General features: G+C 42.9%; 1 protein-coding gene across 1 annotated transcript; it reads left to right on the top strand.

Moving 5' to 3' along the window:
• On the top strand, positions 1 to 27,616 carry LOC147891697 (acyl-coenzyme A oxidase 3, peroxisomal-like). Its single transcript, XM_087388340.1, has 15 exons — positions 1 to 185; positions 655 to 994; positions 1,147 to 1,264; positions 1,385 to 1,492; positions 1,595 to 1,767; positions 1,885 to 1,984; positions 2,117 to 2,191; positions 2,298 to 2,428; positions 11,114 to 11,249; positions 11,458 to 11,577; positions 11,683 to 11,829; positions 11,997 to 12,101; positions 17,013 to 17,114; positions 17,206 to 17,273; positions 27,065 to 27,616. Exons 1-15 carry the CDS (start codon positions 56 to 58, stop codon positions 27,252 to 27,254), a joined length of 2,043 nt encoding a protein of 680 aa, XP_087244466.1. The 5' UTR covers positions 1 to 55; the 3' UTR covers positions 27,255 to 27,616.

The raw sequence follows: 27,616 nt of genomic DNA, 5'->3' as shown, positions 1-27,616 counted from the left end.
CCTCAACAAACTCTCTTCAAAAACAACCCAATTCAATACACGCTCACACACGGTCATGGACCCAACTGCAGCGCGACGGACCTCCGTGCTCGCCCTCCACCTCTCCTCCCCCTCCGCCATAGCCCACTTTTCTCCCCTTCACAATTCCCCATGCTTCGAGTACATCCCCCCTGAACTCCACTGCGGTACTCTCTCTCTCTCTCTCTCTCTCTCTCTCTCTCTCGATTGTATCTGCAGTGTGTAAGAGATCTCCCGGACCAAACCCAATCAAGCAATTATACGAAATTTGTGTATGGGTGTGTTGGGAGGGGGGGGAAGCGGGGCGGCGTGTGTGTGTGTGAGAGAGAGAGAGAGAGAGAGAGAGAGAGAGGTTTGAAACGCTTAGAAAGTTTAATGCATAAGTTCGCCGCTCCATTCCGGATATTTATCAAATCCTCTCGGTATCACGATGCCTTCTTGTTGGTTTTAACACCCTTGAATCCCACTCATTATGCCATCTGGTTTCTTTAATCAAGCTTGCGCATTAATTTTACCTACTAAACAGCAGAGTCTCGCGTTCATCTTGATCAATATTTTCACATCACTTGATATCCAAACATCTTTCAGTTTATTTTCCAACGACTACTTCTAACCCGATGCCGGCTTTGCGATCAGGACCACCGGTATTTGACACTCCCATTATGCGGAAGCTATTAGATGGTCACAATGTTGAAGAGCGCGATGCTATATTCAATTTGATGGCTAGCACTGAGCTATTTCGCTACAAACAATTTGGGAAGGACATTTTTATTGGTCAGGATTACAACCAAGTAATGGAGGCTCATAGGGAAACGACTATGAAAAGGATTTACTTTTTGCTCAGCAAAGGAATTTTCAAAGGATGGCTCACAAACAGCGACCCTGAATCTGCACTCTCAAGAGCTGCTATATTTGAGTGCTTTGGGATTTTTGACCATTCGTTGGCGATCAAGCTCGGCGTCCATTTTCACTTGTGGTAAGGTTATGAAGCTTTAGTGCTGCGTGTACAGTTCTGAGTAGGGTAACTGGGTAGATGCCTAAGCTTTTTCTGTTTGTACGCTTGCATCTCTTTCTATTTCTTTTGCTTGTGTGGCGACTCCACATGCTGACTCTGTAATCTGGAGTTAGGGGGGGCGCAATTCAATTTCTTGGGACAGCTCGTCATCATAAAAAATGGCTGAAACCTACTGAGGATTACATTGTTAAAGGATGCTTTGCCATGACTGAGCTTGGACATGGCAGTAATGTGAGTCCAGAAGTCCACCTCAAGCTCTCACCTTGTTTCTCTTGAAGTTTTAAAAACTCTGCACCGTCTGCATGCCGTTTTTCTACTAGCTGCAATCTGGACTTGTTCTTGCTTCTATAGGTCCGTGGCATTGAGACGATCGCTACATACGACCCGTTTACCCAAGAATTTATTATAAACACCCCCTCAGAGTCTGCTCAGAAATACTGGATTGGTGGAGCAGCCAATGTAAGTGCAGTTTACCGGCTTGTTTCCTTTATGAGTGCTACCTTGCATATGTTGCACAGGTCTCAATATATCATAGCCTAACTTTTCTGTTTTTGATTACAGGATGCAACCTATGCAGTCGTTTTTTCACATTTGCATATTGGTGGAAACGGCGAGGGTGTTCATGCATTTATTGTGCAGATAAGAGATGAAAGGGGGAACGTGTGCCCTGGAATTCGGATTGCTGATTGTGGCCATAAGATTGGCTTGAATGGTGTTGACAACGGACGAATATGGTGATTTCACGTTTCTTGCACGTCCTCTTGTGTTTGTTTACGTGTTCAGGCTTCAGTGCCCTGCTGTATATCATGTATGCCTAGATTTATGAAGTCTCATAAATGCTATTGTATCAGGTTTGACAAAAAGCGTGTGCCTCGTGAGAATCTGCTCAATTCAGTAGCAGATGTCTCAGAAAATGGACAGTATATCAGTTCGATATCCGATCCTGATCAGGTACGTACTCTCTTTTCTCTCTGCACACTGAGTTCTGTTTGACTTGCAATGAGAGCTATTAGCAGTGGATATGCTACGGCGCTTTTAGTGCTCTGTCAAAGATGGTTGAGTAGTGTTTCTGTTGCACTGCAGAGGTTTGCTGCTTTCATGGCTCCTCTTACGTCTGGGCGTGTTACGATTGCAGTGAGTGCTGTCTATGAAGCCAAGGTATGTGCTGACGTAGTAGATGCATTTTTCTTTCCATCTAACATTTATGATTACCACTTAAGCAAAGGATGGGTTTTTAATGCTGTTTGTTGAATGTGTTTGGCAGATTGGACTGGCTACAGCTATTCGTTATGCTTTGACAAGAAGAGCTTTCTCTCTCACCCCCACTGGGCCGGAGGTTTTACTTCTTGACTACCCCAGTCATCAACATCGTCTTTTCCCTTTATTAGCTAAAACGTAAGTCTTTTGCTTTAATAAGTTTGGGTTTTGGTGGAGATCTGAATTTCAGATCAGGGAGGGTAAAATTCAGGGCAAGGAGACACACAAACCATAAAGTAGTCCTAAAGCCTAATGTCTGAAGAGTCAATTTCAAACAATCACTCCTTCGCTTGTGACTTTTCCTCAAAATCAGAAGATGTTGAGAGTTCACGCTCAACATCATGTGATCATGTGTGCATAGCACCATCACGTGATCATATGTGCATAGCACTAACCTTATAGAGTGCTATAAAGGAAAGGGTTAGATCCCCTTACCCTAACCCTAAAAGGGTTTGTATATATTCTATTTTTTCAACTAAATCTAGTGTACAGTTAGTCATTTGTGGTGTGCTCTCTAGCTGTGCCCTCTCTCCTCATCTCCACTCTTCTCCTCTCCCCTCTTCATATTTTGTCATGGTATCAGAGCTCCCTTGCCTTCCGCTGAGGCATTGTGATCCTTGAGAGTGCGAGAGAGATTGAGAAATTGAGAGGTTTCTATCTTTCATTCCGTTGATGAAAGATTTCCGTCCATTGAAAGAAATTGCAGTCATTGTTCTTGAGAGATTTCCATTGTGAGAGAGTCTGAGATTTGAGAGAATTTCCGTTCTCTTGTGAAAGTTCATTTCTTTTAGAGATCTAGTTTGTGAGACAAATCTGTGAGGAGTAGTTGTTCTTCTTCTTCTTAGAGGGAGAGAATAGACATCCTATTGTTTGAGAGAAAGAGCCCGAAGCTCTATCTACAACCATTTCAGCTTTGTTGTGAGAGAAACAGAGCTTTGTGTTGAGAGCTTTGTCTTGATTTATCAGCATCTCGATTGCATACGAGCCAACAAGATCAAAAGAACTTTGCATCTACGACACAGTAGTCAGACGGCAACAACACCTTAGGCTCCTGCAGCTCCCTGCGCCATCTCCAACGACTCAGCAGCAGCGGCGGCCTCCTACAATCCTCTACAACTAAGGCAACTCCTACCATCGACCAAAAGCTCACGCCGCACACAACTCAGCCAGCCGACTCTATCAACGGGCTGTAGCTCCTTCTAGCACCTCCTAGCTCTTATAAGGCTCCTAGCTTTGACTAAGCCAAGCTCCAGCAGTGACTAAGCAACTTGCGTCGCCTCCAATGACCTCTCCATTTGCATAGTTCGCCTCAACGTTCTCCAACGAGCCGGCCTAAGCTTCATCAACGACTCGAGCTGCAAGCAAGGAGCCCCACAGCCTACCGAAGGCTCCTCCAACCGGCAGCGAAGGAGCTCCAAGCTCACAACGCCTCTCTCCAACAAACAACTAATCTTTGGAGCTAGCGCCTGCCTCGACTCCATGCCGCCCTGCCTTTGCCATCGACCATCTCTCCAACCTACAGCCTCCTGAATCCGATGGACTCCCGAATTAGTCTAAGTTATCTGCCTTCCGCTCCAAACGCAACGACGGCTATCGGCCTTAGTCCAGTTGTAGCTCAACAATGAGAACCTTGCAGCGCCAACGAGCTTCACACACCGCCAAACGTTCTCTGCACCGACGAGTCGTCAATGAGCCTTCACGTCCACACTGACCAACGATCCGCTCAGCCGAACGGAAGCTCCAAAGCTCCTTCAACAAGCTTCTACGCCACAGAGCCTCCATCTGTGCCTCCATCTGCACACAGCTTCCAGCTCTCCAACTCCGTCGTCTTTCTTTCTTTTATCTATGTTTATAAATTATTTTGAATTCAATTATTTATGTAAAAAAATATTAGATTAAAAAATAGTATCTAGAAATATAAAAATATATTTGAACTTTTGAAATTTTAATTAATTTTAAATTTTAATATTTAAATATTTAAGTAGCAATTTTTTTAATATTTATCTCCCAGTATTATTTTTCATCTCCTCTTTTCCCACCCACCCTTTCCTCCAAGATGTTGACTGTACTCAAGATAGCTCAGAATAAGGTCAAGATCCTCATCTTACACACCTTTCCAGTTGGATGGAAACAACTACGGCGTATGGAGAGTGATGATGGAGTTAGTTCTGTAGTTCTACCTTCCTCGTGGGAGTTGCGAAGCCAAATCCACTTGATAAAACCACTTCCTTCACGCACATTTGCCTCTACATCGACGCATCTGACCCAGCACTTAAAAAGAACAAAAGAAAAGGAATTATTTGCTGTTCTTTCATCGATCGATGGTTGGTTTAGATCTAGATCAGAGTAGACTAGATCGCCATAGAGGGGACGCTTTGAATTTCCCCAAGTTGCCAATCTAAGCCATGCCCGAAATTCCCGACTAGTACCTACTCGGAGTCAGTCCATACGCTCACATACCGTTTCACATCATTACATTACCTGAAACCTTACGTTCATCAGTTCAGTGAGCAGACTTTCAGAGTTCAGAGGCATTGCAAATTGATTCAGTGGGCAGATAGCATTTGATTTCACACACACATGCCACCATTGTAAAGCCTATTCGGCTATCTCACGGCATCGTGCACATCATTTCAGCCTTGTAAAGCCTCTTGGCTATTCCCGGCATCATTGCCACAAGCCTTGTGATACAGATAATATTTTATATATAGCAGTTCTATCTTCACCGACGGTACAGAGATTTCACTTGGCATATTCAGTGTATTTGCAGTTGATTCATACAGAGATCTTCACGACACTTTTGAGTACATTTCTTGCACCATGTCGACTAGCAACCTCAATCTGGAGGCATCTGCTAAGTTAGACAACTCCAATTACGGTACATGGAAATACCGAATGGAGACCATTCTTGTGCTTCATGACAAATGGGAGTATGTCGATGGGTCTACACCTAGAGCATTGGTCGATCCAGCTACCAGTAGCTCTACTCCATCTGTTGTCACAGCACCAGCAACGGAATCTACATTGGGATCTACATCTACACAAATAGTTTTCGCACCAGTAGCAGATCCTACCATTGCCCGAGCTCAAGCAGAATGGGATAAGAAAGACAAGTATGCCTATCACCTGATCAAGCAAAATGTGCAAGATGTCATGCTAGGACGACTTAACACAGTCAAGACATCAAAAGAAGCATGGGATATGTTCGCAGCTCTCTACGAGTCCAAGAACACATCCAGGATTCTCACCCTAAGAAACCAGATCAACCAGAGTTTCCGCAACAGCAGTGAAACCGGTCATGCTTATGTACTCCGCATAAAAGACTACAACAATCAACTTGCATCAGCAGGAGAGACTATGAACCCCGCAAAAATGGTTCAAGTCATTCTGAACGGACTAGGAGAGGGATACGAGAATCTAGTCCAGAGTATTGCCATCCAACGGCAAATTCCGACACTGGAAGAACTTTAGTCAGTCCTACTTGGTGAAGAACTCAAGACTCAGGCCATTCAAGCACGTAAAGGTGATTCTAATGATCAGGCATTCACAGCTTCAGATAGAAGCAGAGGCAAAGGCAGAAACAGAGGTAGATCATATCAGAAAAGTGATCATCATCAACAAAATCAAAGTCAGAATCAGCATCAGCAGCAGCATCATCCTCAGCAACATCAGAATCAGCAAAGAGGAAATCATTCCAATCGAGAAAGATTTCAAGGACGAGGGAATGCATCCACCAATGTGTCAAACATTCAGTGCAACTACTGTCACAAGTTTGGACACTATGAAAGAGATTGCCACAAGAAGCAGTACGACCAAGGCGGTCAATCCAGCAGTAATCGAGGGAATTCCCGAGGAAGAGGAAATCATCGTGGTGGACATTCTAGTCACAGTCATTTTGCAAATGAACATGGGAATATGTTTCTTGCAGGCGAGGAACTGCATCAGACTGATACAATGCACCTAGACAATGCACCTAGACACTGATTTCAATCCCAAAGAGGATTTCAGCTATCAAGTCGACCAAGTGGAACAGGATCCTTGGTACATCGACAACGGTGCATCATCTCATATGACAAATCATCAGGAATGGTTCACAGAAATGAAACCATTAGAAGGTCAGAAAAATATCATCTACACAGCAGATAATACACCGAATCCAGTTCAGGTGTTATTCCTATGAACAATTTCACTAGTACAAAAGGATTAGTCAAAGATGTGCTATGTTCCGAAGCTCAGTAAGAACCTGTTGTCAGTAGGTCAAATGACGGAACACAATTACAAAGTCATCTTCGATGGTGATGAATGCATTATCAGAGACAAATCCAAAAGATGTTAGCTAGTAGCAAAAGGTGTCAGGGAAGGACGCTTATATAGAATGCTAGCTACAGTACCAGATAAGCATGCCATGTCAGTTCAAATGCAACAGATGCCACTATCTGCAAAATGGCACAAGAGATATGGTCATGTCAATTTCAAGTACTTGTTAGATCTCAGGAATCAGAATATGGCAATTGGGATTCCGAAGCTACAGTTTCTTGGAAAAGTTTGTGAAGCATGCTGCTTCGGCAAACAAAAGCGAACCAACTTTGTCAGAAGTACCTCTTGTGCACGAGGTATTCTTGATTTAATACATACAGATGTATGGGGTTATGTCCAGACCCGCAGCATCAATGGTTCGCTTTACTACTTGACCTTCATCGACGACTACAGCAGATATTGTTGGGTCTACTTTCTGAAAGAGAAATCTGAAGTGTTTTCCAGATTTCAAGAATTCAAAGCCATGGTAGAAAACCAGACAGGCAGAAAGATCAAGGTCATGAGATCAGACAGAGGAGGTGAATACATGTCTTCAGCATTCATGAACTTTTGCAGAAGTCACGGCATACGAAGACAATTCACATGTGCAGATACTCCTCAGCAGAATGCAAGAGCTGAAAGGAAGAATGGGACTTTAGCAGACAGTGCTAGAGCAATGCTTAGTGAAAAGCATCTTCCAAATTAGTATTGGGCAGAACCAATAGCTACAGCAAATTACTTGCTTAATCGGCTTCCTACCGAACCGATACAAGGTATGACTCCTTATGAAGCATTCATTGGACAAAAGCCACACATTGGGCATCCCCGCATATTTGGTTGCATAGCATATGCCCACATACATGATGATCATCATAGGAAATTGGATGCAAAGTCACGCAAATGCATCATGGTTGGCTACAGTGAAGAAAGCAAAGCATACAAATTGTATGATCCCATCAACCGCAAGGTCATTATCTCCAGAGATGTAATGTTTGATGAAGAATCAGAATGGAAAACCTCACCTACACAAGAGATAGAAGCATCGACTTCACAGTCATCTACAGAACAGGTTGATGAAGAAGAGCAAGAATTGCCAGCAACACCCCAAGCAGAGCCACAGTAGCGCAGACGGTCTACTAGGGAAAGCAGACCTCCAGCCAGATTGACATATGCTAAAAAAGGCAAAGCAATTCAGGTGGAAACCACCAACTATGCTCTTATGACTACCATCATGGCTACAGAAGAGCCAGTGTACTTCGAAGATGCAGTAGACAAGCCAGAATGGCAAACTGCTACGAATGAAGAAATGGATGCTTTGTATAAAAATATCACTTGGGAATTATGCGACCTTTCACCAGGAAAGAAGGCCATAGCCAACAAATGGGTATACAAAGTGAAGTACAATCCAGATGGAAGTATTCAGAGATACAAAGCCAGACTAGTTGCAAAAGGATTTGCACAACAATATGGTCAAGACTATGATGAGACTTATGCTCCAGTAGCAAAGATGGATTCCATACGGTTCTTGATATCACTAGCGACACTCAGCAAATGAAATGTGTATCAGCTTGATGTCAAGAATGCATTTCTCAATGGTTATCTAGACGAGGAAGGCTACATGCAACAACCAGCAGGTTATGTTGAACCAGGAAAAGAGAATAAGGTTTGCCATCTCAAGAAAAGTCTCAAGACTTATCTGCAGAGTTCGACATGAAAGATCTTGGACTTATGCACTATTGTCTTGGAATTGAGTTCTGGAGAGATTCAGATAGCACATTCATGAGTCAGCTCAAGTATGTTGACAGTCTCCTGAAGAAGTTTCATATGGCAGATTGCAAGATTGTAGCCACTCCCATGGAACATAGTTTGAAACTTACTAAAGATTCAGAAAAGCCTACAGTCAATGACAGATACTACAGGGAGCTCATTGGATCTCTTATATATCTGACAATCACACGGCCAGATATTTGTTATGCAGTAAGCTCACTAGCACAGTTTATGGCAAATCCAAAACAGTCTCACTGGAATGCAGCCAAAAGAGTCTTGCGATACATCAGAGGAACAAGACAGTTTGGGATAAAATACAAAGGAAGTCATCCACGGTTGCATGGATACTGTGACAGTGACTATGCTGGAGATCATGAGACCAGGAGATCGACACAGGGATATGCATTTTTCCTTGGTCAAGGTGCTATATCATGGTTGTTAAACAAACAGCCAATTGTTTCTTTGTCTTTGACTGAAGCAGAATATAGAGCACTTAGTACAGGTGCATGTGAGGCTATATGGCTCAGAAGACTATTGTCAGAAATAGATTACTTTGATGAGTCAAAACCAACCACAATATACTGTGATAATCAATCGGCTCAAGCATTGGCAAAAAATCCAATATATCACTCCAGGACAAAGCACATTGATGTCAGAGAGCACTTCATCAGAGAAAGAGTGTTACTTGGTGACATCACACTGCAGCATTGTGATAGCAAAGAAAATGTTGCAGACATCTTTACCAAACCACTCGGTAAAGAGCTATTCGAGAAACACCGACTAGCTCTTGGTTTAATGCAGAGGAAGGACATTCCCATTAAAGGGGTGTGATGAAATGTAATGCTCAGTCCTTCTTCGATTCCCCAGAATCATCATCTTGAGGGAAGGCCTACTTCATGATGTTGATCTTGAGGGAAGGTGTTGAGAGTTCACGCTCAACATCATGTGATCATGTGTGCATAGCACCATCACGTGATCATATGTGCATAGCACTAACCTTATAGAGTGCTATAAAGGAAAGGTCTAGATCCCCTAACCCTAACCCTAACCCTAAAAGGGTTTGTATATATTCTATTTTTTCAACTAAATCTAGTATACAGTTAGTCATTTGTGGTGTGCTCTCTAGATGTGCCCTCTCTCCTCATCTCCACTCTTCTCCTCTCCCCTCTTCATATTTTGTCAGAAGAGACTTAGGTGTTTTTAGGGGTTCGCAACCCCCCCCCCCCAAAAAAAAGAAAAAGAAAAAGAAAAACCCAAAAAAAAAGAAAAAAGAAGGAAAAAAGAAGGAAAGAGACTATATGATGCATGTTACCACTACCTGTTCCGGATGTACAGAACGTTCCATACGCTCAGCCCATTTGGCATGCGTATTTATGCAACCGTGGATATGGTGCTGGAGGGATCGTATAACTGGTCACTCCACAAACTATGCCCTTTGTTGTTGATAGGATGATGTGCAGGATACAGTGGCTAGCACCACAGCTTGCACAGTTGGGTGGCCTACTGTGTCAGCTGCTGAGACTGCTTGTGGGCATCCGGTTTGACATCGTTCATATCTATGTTTGGTGTGGTTTTGGGAGGGTTCTCATTGAGACTGTTAGCATTTTCTCGATGCCTAGCCTGTAGGAACCATTCACATTTTGTCAGATTGTGCTATAGCACGAGCACAATTTCCAGCAATCAACTCAATCAACCTAGAACTTAAGTAACCTTTAAAAGTAAAATACAAAATTCGGTGGACATTGGCACCCAATAGGGTGTAAATGTCCCACCGGTAAGCCCCCCAAATGAGGAGAGCATGTTGACATGAAGCCTGCATAACGCTGGGGGGCATGAGGAGCTGCCATGTGGGCATGGGACAAAGATTCCACACGGGCAGATCTGGGTGGAGAGGATTATCCATGATGGCTGCAATGTGGTCAGCTCAAAGGAGTGTCTCAAATCAGGAAAAGTGGACACTGGCACCCAATGGAATATGAATGAGGGTACCTCAAGTCAGGAACAGGCTAGTAGCGCGAATCAAAACCAGATGAGATCATCAGGCCAGATAAGTAGAAAGTGTCGGCATAGAGAATTTGCAAGCAGGAGAAGCCTAGATGTGTTAGCAAAGAGGAGAAAAACAAACTGCAGTTTGCCTAGGAATGTGTCTGCTCCTGCTATTTGCTGTCCATTGCCCAAATCAGCAAGTGTGTTCACTTTGTAGACTCCTGGAATGCTCAGCATAGTTCTTGGTCAAATCGCAACTAAGGAAAAGGGTTACCAGAGGATGCACATGTGTGGGGAGAGCTGAGGCATGAGTGTGACAGGCTGATGTGGGCTTGCAAGAGCAGGAAGATGCAAACAAGCCAAATCGCATTTGAGAAGGGAAGCTGAAAGCTGAATTGAAAACACTAATTTAGGAGCAAGGCAGCCTTGGAAAGCTGGAAAGCTGAAAGCCAGAAAGTAAGAAAGCTAAATTCAAAAATTCGACTTTTATATTTAAATATTTATTCCAGGTTAAAATATTAATTAATTAATTAATTTTTAGTTATCTTTTTAATATTTTTTCCCCATTACTTAATTTGGTTTCCATGTCTGTTGCAAACCTCTTTCTTCCCTTGTCTCTGTCCGTCTCATTTGTCCTTGTGCTCTTTTTACAAAATTTTGATTTGTGGATATTAGAACGTATGAAGGTTTATAATGGGATTTTTCAAGTTTCATATCTTTATTTTCTAACGTTGTGATGGAATTGGTTTGTGCTTTCTTTGTTGGAATGCATAGGTATGCCTTGAGCTTTGCAGCGAATGAATTGAAGAGGATATATGTAAATCGAACATCTGCTGATGCAAAGACTATACACGTCCTTTCAAGTGGCTATAAGGCAATGTTTTCATGGCACAACATGAGGACACTCCAGGTTATTTTCTTTCTGCTCATTACTAGTCTCTTTTGTAGCCCTTGTGATGATGCTGTTTTCCAATTTGGAAGGAGATTATGTTCTGATCTTTCTTACGAATTGATCTGCATGCAATCACCCAGCCGCTTTGTGAAGCAGATTTCATAATTTCATTAAAGGAGAGTATGAGCCTTTTGCATGGTTACTGAGATTGTGTTGGATGTGATAGGAATGCCGTGAGGCTTGTGGAGGTCAAGGTTTGAAGACAGAAAATCGAATAGGTCAGCTCAAAGCAGATTTTGATGTGCAACTTACTTTTGAGGGTGATAACAACATTCTCATGCAACAAGTAATTGCTTTTGGATGTACTTCAAGCTTTTAATCCTTTAGGATGCTCCATCTTTGGGGCTTTCCTTTCTGTATTACACTTGACATGTTTAGGTTGTTTATGAAGGTGAGTAAAGCATTGCTGGCAGAATACTTTGCAGCTCAGAAGAAAAGAAAGCCATTGGAATCTTTTGGAATGGGGCATATGAATGGTGCCCTTTCTCTCAGTCAAACTGCATCCGATACCTCTGTTTTGCGAGATCGAGATTTCAATGTAAAGTTGCTTCTCAGTACCTCTAGACTTACATTAAGAAAACTCTTTAAATCACGGCCATGGCTGAAGCTTTTCTTTCTTGAAAGCAGACCTTTAAATTTGGGTATCTTTGCTCAAAAGATAGTTACAGATTTATTAAATCTGTTCAAGTGGGGTGCTTTTTTCAGGTGTCCATGTTTCACTTACGTGAGCGAGATCTACTGCAGCGTCTAGCAGGAGAAGTTTCAATGAAGACCTCCAAAGGAATGTCCTTGTCGGATGCGTTGTTGTCTGTACGTCTCAACTCTTTTTAATTTTGAAACCTTTTTATCTGTGTAGTCCCACACACACACACACACTTTTTTTTTGTAGAAGAACCTTTCATTAAGAAGAATGTACATGCATAGCTGCCTCAACGTGAGACAGCTACTACTCATAAACTAGGAAAAAGTGAAATAAACCATCATAGCTGCTCCAGTGAAGGACAGGTAGACAACAAACCTAGAAATAATGAAACAACACTTCTAGCTGGGCCGCAGGAAAGTCGCCCATGAAATGCGTGTTCTGAAGGGAGTGATGCAAGAATGGAAGAAATGATGAATATCCACACAGGAGTGTCCATACATCCTAGAGTTACGAGCATGATATAAAGACCACAGTGTCCAATAATGACACCAACTGAAGAATTGAACATAGTTAGGTGTAGAGGCCAGTGCTAGGAAAAAAGGGGGGGGCTGAATAGTCCGTTTTTCTTTAAGTTTCAAAAGAGAGTTTGATTGAGTATGCTTGTGCTTTCTAAGTTAGGAATGTAGTTTTGCATCTTTGTAGGAAGCGGCACATACGTGTAAGGGGTCCATTTAGTTTTTTATGTTTTAAATAAGAGAGAGAGAGAGAGAGAGAGAGAGAGAGAGAGAGAGAGAGAGAGAGTTTTTATGGAAGATTTTGTTTCTTGATTTGCTTAGTCATCTTTCCTTTCTTTTTTATTTCTTGTTTTCTTTCTCTTTTGTTTATTTGATGTATTCTAGTAAGCACTAGGTTTGCCCAAGAGACTCCGCGGGTCTTTAGAAACCAAGTATAGCTGCTTATGCTTGGGCACTGATGACGACATAAGCGTTGCTTTGCTTGCTAAGTATGTCTTCCTTTTGTTTTTCAAAAAGTTTTTGTTACCTCTTTTTTCTTCTCTTTCGTTTTCTCTTTTATTTTCCGTGTAGATTTTTGGACTTTAGAACAACAGAAAATCTAAATTTGTATGATTGGATATATTATAGTCTTACAAAGGTATATTTTTCCCAGTCAGTCAAATTAAGGAAAATCTCCAAGTCATGCCATTTTTCAGTCTCAAAAAATACACATTTGCCGGTTTTTCCACTAAATATTCAAAATCTCAGCCGGTATTCTAAAGGCACTGCAAAATTTTAGTTGATTTTATTCAAATTTAGCTGGTGCAAAATACACTAACGGGCAGTTTTTTTCTAGCATTGGTAGAGGTATATCTCCCAAACATCCAAAACTACTTGCCAAAAGTGATGCGAGGAATCAGGCACAAAGATAAGTCCCCAATTTGGAAGAAAATCACGGGCAACTGGGTAAGTTCAAAGCAGATGCGAGACTCTATCCCTCGGATGTGAATAAGATGGCCTTCAAAGAAGCCCATATGCAAAAACGTGCACACTCTTTTTTTTTTGGGTAATACTTTATATTACTGCATGAGAACAAAAAAGAAAAGTACAAAAGCAACACGTATCTAGAAGAGACATGAGATGAAAATAACAAGAAACCAAAAGGGAAAGGAGGAATATATGAAGTTACACGCCTCCAGGTGGCGACATAAAAACAATATCCTCCAATGTGATCCCGTGTTGAACCAGAAAACTATTGTAGTGCCATCTATGAAATGCAACTTCTTTTGACCCTTGTGATTCTACTTGACATAAGTAGGAAGACGGAAGCTTTGAATCACCAGGTCAAAAACTTGTTGTAGCTGAAAAAGTGCTCCTCTGACTCCACCTCATGGCGCTCACACAATGTGTATATACAACTCTCCCTAGGTATCCCTCTGTTCGCCTGCTCTTGATACGGAGTTGGTAATTGTCCAAGGGCAATCCTGTCGCGTGCGGTAGAGGTTAATGATAGTCTCGAATGCTGCATCTAACTGCAGTGGGGATGCTCCAAACTCAGCCTGAATGATTTGCTTAGGGACAGATGGCTTGTTGCGTATCATCTGCGAGAGTAGGAGAACTTGTAATCTCTCCACTCGAGTCCACTCTGTGTTGGAGAGGTTTGGTCCCCAACAAGTGCTTCCATACATGCCCACAGGTTGGACCAAGGAGTCGAAAAGAAGAACCTTGGTCCTGAAAGTGTGAGTGGAAGCACTGTCTCTCCAGTCGGGCTAGGGAGGCATAACCTCTACTAAGGCATGCCTGCATTGCCGGTCTCTTCATGAAGATAGGTCCAGAAAACAGAATCCCCAAAGTATGTGTATGATGAAACGATCTCAATTGGTGCCTTGTCAAAAGTAAACCGCTTTCTGTGTGCAGCCGCCTTGGAGGTGTTGAAGATCATAACCTTAGTTTTACTCAGGTTGACCTTCAAGTCATGTGACTCTTAAAAAGCCAGTAGTACATCTAGGTGTCTCTGAAGCCCCTCAGCAGACGAGGCTACCAATACCACTTCATCAGCGTACAAAAGAATTTGGAGCAAGTAACGGGTAAGAGAGCAACCAGCTCCAGTGTCCTCATAAAAGACTTAAGCTCATCTATGTAGAGGCCAAACAAGGTCGGTGAGAGTGGACAACCTTGTTTGACCCCAATGGTGCTCAGGATCTCATCTATCCATCCGCCCCCCACCCGGACCTTGCCAAAAACCCTCTCATAAAGTGCCATAACAGCCCAAACTACCTCCGGCCCATATCCCAACTCTTGTAAGGCGTGCTTGAGGCATTGTGTCAAAGGCTTTGCGAAAATCGACAAAGCAGAAATATACCCTCTGTCTCCGTGTCCTGGCCTCCTCTATGACACTCCTAAGTGTTGGGATGTGATCCATGGTCCCGTGGTCACGTCAAAAGCCTGCCTGTCCATCTGCTCTGAGTCCCTGCATCTCTGCGTAGCGACTGACCTCCATATCTAGCACTGAAGCATATATCTTGGACATGACATGCCCGATCATAATGGTCCTGTAGTTACTTGGATCCATGGGATCCCCTGCCTTGTGGATAGGTGTGATAGTGTTGAGGGTCCAAGTGCGTGGGAAACCAAGACAAACTACTTTATTAAATAGCTTTGCAAGGATAGAGGCTAGGATATCAATCCCGTATGCAACAAACTTGGTGCATAATCCCTCATGATCCTTTGCTCAGCCATTATGAAGTTTCATGACTGCATCTTTGATGCCCCCCTTAGTGATTGTGTCAAACTTGAGTGTCTGTGAGTGGTGAAGTGGACCGCCATTCAAGAAATCTTTGCCAAAAGTCTTTGGAATTATTACTGAAAAGAATGTTCAGTAATTCATCCTCGTTTTGGAAGGAGAGAGAGAGAGAGAGAGAGAGAGAGAGAGAGAGAGAGAGATTAACGTCCTCGGAAGACCTCGCGGGTCTATGGGACAAAATACACACACCAAAAAACTTAGAGACTGAGAGTCTGTGGGGGAGCACAACAACTCAGCCCCATATTATTATAATAGCATAGCATAACTACATTCAGGTATTATGTAAGAGTGATTTGATCAACATCTGTTTAAGACTGAGAGTCTTTGGGTTTAGGTTTGAAATCTCTTATCAGTGCTTGCCCATCTCGGTAGACCGCCCATTTACCTTCCTTCCTTGCTTCTTTCACCTTGATGAGTTCATTTGCCCATTGTTTGAGTTGGGCCATAGTGAGCTCTTTAGATATCCAAATCCTAGTACCTTTCAGCTTGTTGGTTTGTGTAAGGATCTTGACCCTTGAGCTTTTTTCTTTGAAGTAAATCTGTGCCTGGTTACCCTTTCTAGTGATGAAGCTTATGTCATTCTCATCCCAATCAACTTGTGGTACTGGCTTCTTGAGTTGAATGATCTTGCTCTCATCAATGTGTTCCTCTTCCTCTTCCATTCCAAAACAGCTAAGGCAGCTGTCTTGCAATCCTGCAATGCGTAAAATCTTCTTGTTACTTACTATGGTTTGCTGCTCTCTTACCTCAGTATAGAGATCACATTTGTCGACCTTGTTGTGTATTGCTGCTGTAATTTCCTGTCCCATGGATTTGAGCTGAGTGTTGACCATTTCTTGGACCTTGACTACGAGCTGTGGTGTCGGAGCCGCGGTATTGCATTGCTGTAGGACTTCTTGTATTACCTCTTGGCTGCCTTCATTCTTTATTTCTGAAACTATCTTCTCCAAAGAAGCAATGCGGAGCTTTGCATCTCTGAGTTCTTGCTGTAAGAAGTAAATCGGTTCGTGTGGATCAAGCTTACTTTGAAATCTGTGATAAGTCAGAGCATAGGGGGAAGGCGTTGATGCCATGTCGGCGTAGGATGGCTTCTTGGTGGCTAGAGTCAATGGGAAAAGCTTCGTTTTCGGGAACTCCATATTGAAAAAGACCTGTGCAATCAGAGAGAGAGAGCATTAACTGAAAAGCCATTCAAAAAATTATCTAGATGCCAGAAAACCCACCTAAATTCAACATGATACATCTGAATAGCCCCTTGATTTTTCAAGAAGCATCATCAGAAGGGAATGTATGCTTCTTTGAAGGGTTTGCCTCTGAACATGCCTTGCCAGGCCCAATTCCAAACTAAATATAAAACTTTCATAACCACCTCTTTCCAAGAGGAGAATATTTGTGCCCTGAAAGAGATTGCTCCAAAGATCTTTTCAAGTAGAAGGATCTGCTTGATGGTTTTCCTTGTTTATCGAATTCCAAAACCACATCTTTCCAAGAGGAGAATATTTGTGCTTTGAAAGAGATTTCTCTACAGATCCTTTTCAAGTAACAAGATCTTATTGCTTGATGGTTTAACTTGTCAACTTTAAGGGTTAGACAATCAATTCTCATATAGTTACATTTCCCCCTTCTTGCTGAATAGAGGATAACATTTAAATATCAAGCTTTTGTTTATTTTCTCATATTTTATACTGGCATTGAAAAATAATATTTGGATTGTGGAGAACTTGTATGATGTTGTATATCCAAGTGCAGAATATTTGAGGGCTGAATGTTGTTTGATGTAGAGCTATCAACTTGCTGAAGACTTGGGTCATGCTTTCTCGGAACGATCGGTGTTGGAGACTTTTGTAATGGTAGAGGAAAACCAACCAATGGTCTCTATAAAGGTCTGTTCAAAAGAGAGCATCCTTGCAGAAGATACTTATTAATTTGTAGGGATTTTGAATTTTCAGTTCCTAACAATTTTCTAATGTGCAGTATCTGCTAGGTCTTCTGAGAGCACTCTATGTTTTGAGTTCAATCGATGAGAATCCTGTCTTTTTAAGGTAAGCATCACAGCAAATTGTTCATTTGCTTGCAAGCTTTCAGACATTTTCCCAGTAGCCTATTCATAATTGGTTGATAAACACCCAACCTCACAATGCTAGGTTAGAGAGCCTTTTTCCCATCAATCGAGTACTTGCAGCACTAGTTTGTGGTAAATTTAATCACCCAGCATAACGATTGATTTGTTGTGGCGGAGGCATATTGTGGCATGGGAGGGGACAACAGAAATTTTGTTACTCCTAGAACTATAAGGCCCTTATCTAATCCACACATGCTTCAAAAAAAAAAAGGGTGCACAAAGTATGCGTGGGCATTGCCTCCTAGTATAGTGGTAAAATGAGCAATGGGAAAAAGGAAATGATTTTTTTAGTGCATTAAAGGATGATTTAAAAAAAGGTGGTTGAAAATCACAATTGAATGAACTTTTTGTAAAAAGTTCATGTGGAAATTCACAAAAAGGAGAATCCAATTCTGCACTACCTCTAAGGAGGCATTACTACGAGGTTTTTTCCCACGATATGCTAGCATAACAAAAATGCCATGGAATGCCAAGGAATGAAATGATTCACTTGTTCTCGCCTATGGCCCCAGATGTGTTGATGCCAAATCTGAGCACCTGCAATGCCCTATTGGAGACGTGAAAAATCACTCCTTAGACATCTCTTACATCCAAAAATGGGGAAAAAATGTCGCTAATGTTAGAAAACCTCTTTGATCTATCCTACAGTTCTCTTTGTAGCCTCTCTGACCTTGTTGTGGGGAATGGATGCTCTGCTCCTTCTGGCTATGCCAAGAGCCCTGGCATATTTGCCGACAAGGCCATCCATGGGAATGTACCTCTAAAATCGTGTTCCTGTGATATGCCAGGCCAGCAAAATGGCCAGAAAATGCCACAGAATGTGAATGCTTGAGCTGTTCCTGCCCATGGCCCCTGAAATTTTGATGCCAAAGCTAAGCATTTGCGATACCCCATTGGAGATGGAAATATCCCTCTCCACGTGGGCATTCTAGGACTGAGGCAAGATATAAGGCCCGGTGCACTCGAAGCCCATAGTGCGGCATTGGTGGCTAGTTTTGTACATTACAAAAAAATCGACTTGGAAGTGGAGTGCCACTGGTTCTAGAATTTCCACCTCATGTTGGAGGCTGCATTTTTGGGTAACAGTTCTCTATTTCCACTCCAACCAATAAGAAGCTCGCATGTTGCGCTCATAGTAGGTGGACGTACATTCAATGCTCCCACAGAGATACAGAACTTGGTGGGTAAACCAATGAAAGATTTTTTAGCACTAGTGCTCCATTTCTGCTCCAATAAATAAGAAGCTTGCAATCATTATGGAAACAACCACCAAGTTTGAAGACATGATTTTTATCCTTAAAGGTTGACCTCATCCTCTTTAAAGGCTTCATTATCACTCTCATGGTATTCATCCTCCACCTATTTGGTACCATGTCTCCATGCTCTCTTGATGTGGAGGCTTACAGGTGGGACAATGGACTTTAATTTCTAACACGCACTGACATTGTCACACTTTGGGTCCTCAATGACCCAAAAGATGTACATACTCGAAATGTTTTGAAATCAAGTCCTGATACCAACATGTTGTTTACCTCCATGTCCAGGTCCTTGCATCTCATAAACCAAGCCGGTACATGGGGTGCAACCACAACACCATCCTCTACTAATGGCACTATCTTATGCCATCACGAACATGTCTGGCTCACCATACAACTCAGGTACAACCTCTGAGTGCACGTAGATGTCTCCCTTTGAATTTGGGAACCAACCAAACCTTGAAAAGCACCAAGTCCCATGGGTTTGTTGCAACCCTGTTATGCAACCTGCATGGGCATCCAACAACCTGAAATCACTCCAGGATGTCTTTAGACACAAGCTTGAATTGAGCTCTTCTCCTCAAGTCCAAGCCATGAGTCCACCAAGGTACATTAGTACTCCTATCGATAGATGCCTTGGTCCTCCTTGAGAAGTCTTCATCATCAGTATCACCTGAAAGTACCAACTTTGAAGGGCTACCCATGCCAACTAGGTCCACCAACCTCCAAGTGCCTCTGTCAAATTGCTCCTCCTATATCTGTTTGAAAGGTTTTCAACCTAACAAGCGTTAGAGTGCCAAGCATACTACTGTAATCATCACTTCAAGGTGCTATATGGTGTACTCACCAAGAACTCGTATAACATGAGCTGAACTTTAGGTTCTTCTCCCTTGGACTTCTCCTTTTGCTTCCTCTTTTGATCAGCCTTTTCTTCCAGTAAGTCTCTTGTCATATGTCTAGGCATATCACAATAGTAGCACTTCTTTGGGCTCTCTTTTGTTCTTCTTGTCACTCTCGGAAGTGTCCTCATTCTCGGAAGTGTCCTTTTTCTTACTGGGCTTGCCTTTCTGTGACTTGCCCTTCTTTACCTAGCGATAATGAGTCCTTTTTGTTGGAATCGGAGTCCTAGTGTGTGTGGTCCTAGAGTCCTAGGAGTGTCCTACAGTTGTGTGAGTGTGAAGAGTCTTGAGGCCACTTGTGCCACCTCATGTGGTAGGTGTGATTCCTCCCCTAGATTATAGGATCTAGATTCTCTTGTGTGTGACCTCATCTATGAGGTGTCTGTGTGGGAAGATAAGGCTTGCCCAGCCTATAAAAGAGGCTATGTACTTGCTGTGATTAATCAATCAATCAACATCAGTTTGTGCCTCAGCTCTTGTCTCCAATCATGTGTCTCTCACCCTCTCCCCATTTTCAACAGTTGGTATCAGAGCAGGTCTTCCCTGACTGAGCCTTGCCTCACCAACGGCCAATCCTTTAGTCAGCTCCGAAGCCTCTTCATCGACCTACAAGAAGATCGTACAACCCATTGCAAATCAGCCGTATAGCCTATACGGCTTGACTGCCGTACGTTTTGTCCTGCTTGCCTGCCGTTCGTACTGATGGGCCATATTGTCACAACTACTGCATGATCTACATTGACATGTGCTAGTGATACTCACGCTGGATGTGCTGCCCATTATCTTCTTGAAGATGTTGCGCACCATTATCTCTAGTTACTGCCCGACATATCCTTTGAAGTTGCATCGCTTATCTACAGCTATTCATCGCGTATCTCTTGGGCTGATCTCCTGAGTACAGGTAGCGAGGTAGGCAAAGGTTTTCTACATGGCTGCTCTGCGTTTGCATTCTTCCCACGCTTTCCTCTGCAAACTACCCAGTTCGTGATTACCTAATTTGCAAGCTGGAGTCTAGATTCTGATCTAATGACGTTCCTCTTTCTCTATTTGGAGCTACGCTGTTGATTTTCTTCAAACGCCTCCCTTGCAATCTGCTCATGCATCCCTTGTAATCCTACCCGCTACCTCTCTCCTCCGCTGGGCCACTCTAGTTCTCCTCTCCTTCCTCGAAGCACTCCCTCTTCTTCGTTTGCCTCTCCACATGAGCTCCTACCCAAGCCTCATCATCGATTGCTCTTTAGCCTCAGCATCAATGTACAAGAGCCCGTATCAGCCCGGACCTATGCCTCTCCATTGACCAGCAAACAGGCCGTACAGCCGTACGGACTGTACGGACTGTTGCGCCGTACAAACAGGCATGCTGTCCGTACGCTTTTGCAGTACTGTCCGTACAACCGGCCTTGAAATGTGCGCTATCTTCTGCAAACAGTCCGTCTGAGATATTCTGCCTACTCTCATGCTCACACTTTTCCTGCTGCATATCTGAGCCCAAAACCCTAAATTGCGCTATTCAAGAATTTTGCCTCATTTTGGGTGAATTTGTTGGGGCTTTTATGGTCTGAAGCTTCCCTAGTATTGCTAGAACACTATGCTCTAGGAAATTTTGAAAAGCCCCAACTTTCTGCAAACCCTAATTTTGCAGCAACCCTAACCCAAAATTTAGGGCTTCTCTGTCCTGTGTCTTCCTTTGGCATAATTGAAGCTTCTACCATGTAAAATTTGGGCCTTTTTTGAAATTTGAGTAAACATTGTAAGGGATTTAGACACTGGCTGTAATAACAGCTAAGACCTTCCCACCAATGGATAGCATCAAAAAACTCCTCGTTCATCGATAAATTCTTAGGGAGCAATTTCCCAACTTGGCAGACGAAACTCCGGCTTCTTCTTATGCGAGAAGGGATATGGAATATCACCAATGGCAAGGAGCCAAAACCCCAAAGTGATGATGCTAGAATCAGTTGGTGGGAGAACCAAAATGATAAAGCAATGGCTATCATTGGCCTAGCTTTAGCTGACAACCTTATCCACCATGTGGATTTTGATAAGACTGCAAATGACGTTTGGGAAAAATTAGAGAATTTGTTTGGAAATAAGATCAATAATTCCAAAGTATTTCACAAACAAAAACTCTTCAAGCTCAAGATGAAGGAAACTGAAACCCTCAATGAACACTTGAGCAATCTTGGGTCAATTCGGTCAATTCTCCAACAATTATCTGCCATCCGAGCCATTGTTGAAGATGATGATCAAGTCGCTGTACTTCTCTCAAGTATTGAAGACATTTCCAAGTACAATGAGATCCTTGCTGTCCTAAGAGTCAGCCGCAATATGAGCTTTAAGGATATGGTAGCTCATCTCATTGATGAGGACCGTAGGTTTACAGAGAAAGCAGAATCTTCCTTCGAATCTGGCAAAGCATTCTTTCTCAAGAATAAGCCCAAGAAGAAAGAAAAACCTCTTAAATGTAATTACTATCAGAAACTTGGCCATCCAGAGGATTTTTGCTTCAAGAAGATGGCAAAGGTACAAGCCAAAGAACATGCCAATTTGGTTGCGGAGCCGAGCGAGGACGAAGATGATGAAGCTACACCTTCTGGACCTGAGGAACAAGCCTGCACTGCTGCTGTTTCTGGTCTATCCCTCCATGAGGTGATAGATGAAGAGTGGGCTTTCTAGAGTCATGTGTGTTAGGTACTCTGCCTTGGGTAGTCCCCCTAAAATGATGTAATAGTTTGTCATTTTGTGTGCCTTGTCCTATAAAAGGCTCCACTTATTTCCATGTTAGGAGACAGGGGGTTGTTATGTCTTTCCTTTATCAGGCCTGGCCGAGTTCCAGGATGTTGGTGTACTCCCTAGACCTATGAGTTGGTCATGCATCCATGCTTAGATTTGAGTCTCTGATCACGTTGACACCTAAGCCATGAGAGTGCTTGGTTCAACCTCTGAATTATGCTCAGCTATTAGCCTCTGAAATTGCCTGGGATGCACAGTCTGGAAGATGTCATAGTTTCTCACCTCACCCTAGCTCCGAAGGGGGGTTTGTTGGAATCGGAGTCCTAGTGTGTGTGGTCCTAGAGTCCTAGGAGTGTCCTACAGTTGTGTGAGTGTGAAGAGTCTTGAGGCCACTTGTGCCACCTCATGTGGTAGGTGTGATTCCTCCCCTAGATTATAGGATCTAGATTCTCTTGTGTGTGACCTCATCTATGAGGTGTCTGTGTGGGAAGATAAGGCTTGCCCAGCCTATAAAAGAGGCTATGTACTTGCTGTGATTAATCAATCAATCAACATCAGTTCGTGCCTCAGCTCTTGTCTCCAATCATGTGTCTCTCACCCTCTCCCCATTTTCAACACTTTCTTGCTGCCATCATCCTTACACAGCCTCTGCCTTGCTTCCCCTTGGAGGAATAAGGGACCAAGCTCCTCGAAGGTCAACGGCTTTGATCTCTCTCCAGCTATTAGGGTTGTCACTAACGCATTAAAGCTCCTTTGCAATTTACTCAGCATGAGAGCGGTCAAATAATTGCTGTCCAGCAGCCCATCGATCCTTGAAGACTTTTACTTTGCCTAGATGATCACCCACTTGGTCACCTTCTTCCCGATCCAGCATGAACAATTGACTTTGGAGCTCTATGATGTGATTGGTATTCACCGTCTCATACAGCATTGTCCATGCCTGAATTGAGGGTTCCACTAGTTGAAGTGCGGAAGCACCAAATCTGGAGTCGTCCGCAATGAATCAGCATCCTTGTGCATCCATTCTTTTACGTCATTAGGATCTGTCCTCCGAGTGATCTTTCCCGACGCATCCTTTTGATCCACCCATTTTTTATATCTCAGCCTTTAGTTATATCCCACAGCCCATGTGCAACCATGTGACTCCGTATCTTGATCTTCCTGTTCGGGTAGTTTGTTCCATCCAGCATCCTCGTCGAACCATTGGCATGTGGGTCACCGTGTGCATCTGTGAGATTTTACTTCAAAGGGTTCTTTAAATAGACACTGACCTTATTGTTGCACCTTAATGATCAGGGGTCACCTTCCTCCTCTAGTTGTCGAAGTCAATCTCTTCATAGATGGCGATCACCAAGGCATATACCTCCTGGCTTCAGATCTCTCCTCCACTGAAACCCTAGTCTCATAGATCTCACTTCCAAGCACACCACTGTTGCATAGCTTTCCAGATAGGTAGTTATGGCTTTGATACCATGGTAGAAAAACCTAGTCCCTATGGCTAGTTTCTGAGGAAATAGTAGATGGTTAAGGTGTGTGCAACGGAAAAATTTGGAGAGAGAAGGGAATGCTTTAATTCAAATCGTTGACTTTATTTGTTGACAAGATAGGACTCACAAAGACCAAACCCAAGAGATAGACAATAGTAGCTGCCCTGGACACTCAATGGTGAGCACAAACTCTGCTCCTAGTTGTCCTTGCACTCTTTTGACCTCCATGAGCTTCAGTGACCTTTGTAGTGTGTGTGTTTTTTTCCCCAGAAAAAGGTAAACTTCTATTACTGCTTGAAAAACACCATATAACTCAGCTTCCAAAAGGAGCGAAGGATGGTAAGTACAAAAAGAAACAGCTGGCTATCGGATAAGAACCAGCCTGTTTCCTAGAGAACCCAGCACAGTGCCTAGGGAATCTCCAGAATAGGGGCTAACGGCCAGGGTGGTGGTCTATGGATAGCACCCACGGAAAGGGTGTAAAGATGCCTGCAGACCAAGCATTGCAGAAGGACAACACCCTCCCGCAGACGTGTGCTCTCCTACTAGCTGTAGGTATGCATCAAGAACTGTTCCAAGCAGCAAGGGCTGCTTGACCCCACCTGTAACAGCTGCTATAAATGGCCCAGAACAGGCGCATTTTGTGCCATGTGTCGATCCTGCTCCAGGTGCCTTATGCTATGATCCTGGCAGCCCCGATAACCTGTCCAAGCATGGAGTCTTCTGCTTCAGGCTGGTGCTGATATCATCACAGTTATATGCCAGCTCTTCCTGCTGTTCTTACTGTCCACCTCTGACAGTGGACCTCTTGGCAGCCATGTGGATGATCCTGGCATCCCTGAAACCTGTCCAAGCATGGAGTCTTCTGCTTCAGTCTGGTGCTGATATCATCACAGTTATATGACAGCTCTCCCTGCTGTCCTTTACTCTCCACCTCTGACAGTGGACCTCTTGGCAGCCATGTGGATGACCCCTTCCACCACCATGTCCCCATGCTCTCCTCATGTGGAGGCTTGCAGGTGGGACAATGAACCCTAATTTCCAACACTCCTATCATTGTTATAGGTCTTTTCACTACACTTGGAGCCTTTGCCATCATCCAAAGGTTTTGAAGACTTCATTTTGGGAAATTTAGGAATAGGCTAATTGGTGACTGTCAAAGCTGTAGGATGAGTTCCAAAGGAAGTATAGGTCTTGGTGAAGGGCCTCTTATAAAGTGTCTGTCCAAGAAGGTTTGCTGAAATGCCCAATACCTGTTGATTTATCTTTATATTCAAACTTGTCATCAACACTCTTGACAAATAAAGATGACCTCTAGAATTGATGTATGTAGCCCTAAAACTTAGCCCTGCTGCATACGATGAGCATGCATATTTGTCATCTCTTGCTTCAGCTCATCCCATGTGGATTGAGCGACTGTGGACATCATGGAATTATTGCCTCCACCAAGTTTGAGCATACTCCTTCAAATATAGGACTGCTGTACGCCTGAGCTTGAAATAGTCTTTTAACGTACCACTCTTCCAACTCAATGGGTGAGCTGGTCTCCCCGTTGACTTTTTGCAAAGTGATCTTATCCTTATAATCGTTGCCCGAACCCATGTCTTTACCCAGGTCCTGCTAGATATCACTGGAATAGACTTGACAAACTGGAGTAGACTTGACAAACTGGATGTCACTGGAATAGACTTGACAAACGCATAAAGGACACGGCAGACCCCACATCTGGGTCCTATTGATTATACGTCTTAAGCTGATGTGAAAATATCTTCCCTCGCTTGAGTGATGCTTATCTATACCATCCCTGGCTGTGTTTGGAATTTGTCCACCTTTTAGATAAAGATTCAAACCTGGAGGCACATTTGCACAAGGGGAAATATGTGTTGGCCCAGGAGGCTTCTGCAAACAGCTCTGGTTGGCCTCATCCATCAATCTATACTTAGAATCCTTCACGATTCACAACATGATAATTACTTTCTATTTGTCTTTAGGATGTATCATGGTAAGGTGAGATATATAGGCTTCTTTCCCACACAGTTTTGAGCAAGAACTTCCCCATTAGTGTATGGGCTATTTGGGTGATTTTGATTACCCCAAGGCTTCCTTCCTCTTGGCATCTTGTAACACCCCGGCTTTCCTTTCTCTCTTCTTAGCTGCATTAATCTCAACAGTCTTCATGCTAGGCATAGGGGCATGGAGTCAGTGAGAGGGGTGTAAGAAAATTTGAAGTACAAATTTTCTTGTTCGAATATCAGTTTGTCTAGCTTTTCTAAGGCACCCACTCCCTTATCTTTCTTTGAAGGATGACCTCAAACCCCATTGAGACTCTCCAAAATGTAAAGATAGCAGCTAGCTTTGTTAAACTCATTTTAGACAGGTTGCAGCGGCAAAGAGCCTATATGGTAGATTTGTATACGAAAATGTGAATTTCTTGTTGGAATATCACCCACTCCCATATACTTTCTCGAAGGATGACTTAAAACCCCATTGAGACTCTCCAAAATGTAAAGATAATCCCTTTGAGGATCAGCCTGCACCCCTATTCAATGAGCGAAGCAGGAGGAATAGACTTTGTGCTATGTATGTTATTTCTACTTTGTTTGATCATTGAGCATGATGCCTTGCAAAAAAACTCTTGAGCATCTGTAATTGCTCTTAAATTGTCCTCATCATTTATTATGTTGGAATTTGTTTTGTTTGTATGTCTGTGAGCATCCAATGTGTGTGCCCAAGCCTGAATCTTAGTTCAGAAAGTATGTAGGAAGCCCTTGAATAGGTGATTTGAACTTTTTAGTCTTCAAGGAAGATCTTGTGTACCCACATTGCAGACAATAAGGATGAGGATGTTGATGACTGTCCTAGACAAATAGAAGATTGACATGGTGCCGTGCGGGGTAAAGCCACGACCATAGAACAGTTTTTTAAGAGTTGAAAATTTTTGGAGTTTGGTTCCGACCAAAGCAACATTTAGGCATAGATCAGAAGGATGGCTGAGAGTATTTAATCTAGTTGTGAAGCTTTTGGAGCTTAATATCTAAATTGTGTTGCCTTGTTTATGAATCATCTTCTAGTTTCTTAAACCAAATCCGCTAAAGTTTTGGTCTTTAGAAATATGGATGCAGAGGATATTGTGATGGTTTTCAGAAATATCAAATAATAAGTTTCAATGGGAAATGTATGGGTCAGAATATTTGTATTTGCATTATACTTTTGCTCCCTATATGGTTGGCTGGAATATTAACTTAGTTTTGTATATTTTGGGTTTTTTCCTGCTAGTTTGTGCACATTTTGATTAATGTTCTTTAACTAGATGTTTCGCTTTGGTGGTTTTGACAGATATGGTTACATCACAACACAGCAAGCCCAAGCCATACAAAAAGAGATTACACAACTTTGTGGTGATGTTAGACCTCATGCATTGGCGCTTGTGGACTCTTTTGGCATTCCTCAGCCATTGCTTGGCCCTATTGCATTTGATTGGATCAAATATAATTCTTGGGATCATGTAGAAAGCTCATCTACATGAGTCGAGATCAACTGCTTGGTAACTTAGAAACGTGGCTGTACTTGATCCTCCTGATTTCAAATCCTGGTACAAAGAGAGAGTAACCATGCCTGGGACTGTTATTATTCACATGCTTGCATATTAGCCGGAGGAGAAAACCTTGGCTTACCAATCAGTGTAGGATTCTAGCTGCTGGTTGCATTGTATTATCTTTCTAATTAGCTGGAACATGGGGTAGGTCCTTACGAGTCATAGGAACATCATGCTGTATTAGCTACCCAATTCGTCCTTAATGCATCTGTGAAAACCACCAGCTTTTTGTCTCTTGTGAAGTCACAATGGCACACCAAAGAAATTGCTTAGGATTTCCGTGAGCAGATGTA

Source organism: Dipteris shenzhenensis, chromosome 17, assembly GCF_047967505.1.
Source record: "Dipteris shenzhenensis isolate YYH24624 ecotype China chromosome 17, Dip_SZ_1.0, whole genome shotgun sequence".
In the NCBI taxonomy this organism is placed as follows: domain Eukaryota; kingdom Viridiplantae; phylum Streptophyta; class Polypodiopsida; order Gleicheniales; family Dipteridaceae; genus Dipteris; species Dipteris shenzhenensis.
This window is presented reverse-complemented; position numbering and strand designations above follow the sequence as displayed.

Bases quoted from the DNA above. Each gene is read 5' to 3' on its own strand.
- LOC147891697 (XM_087388340.1), top strand. From the start codon at position 56: ATGGACCCAACTGCAGCGCGACGGACCTCCGTGCTCGCCCTCCACCTC. The intron at 1,265-1,384 runs GTGAGTCCAGAA...TTGCTTCTATAG, and splicing joins AGCTTGGACATGGCAGTAAT to GTCCGTGGCATTGAGACGAT. The intron at 17,274-27,064 runs GTAAGCATCACA...TGGTTTTGACAG, and splicing joins GAGAATCCTGTCTTTTTAAG to ATATGGTTACATCACAACAC.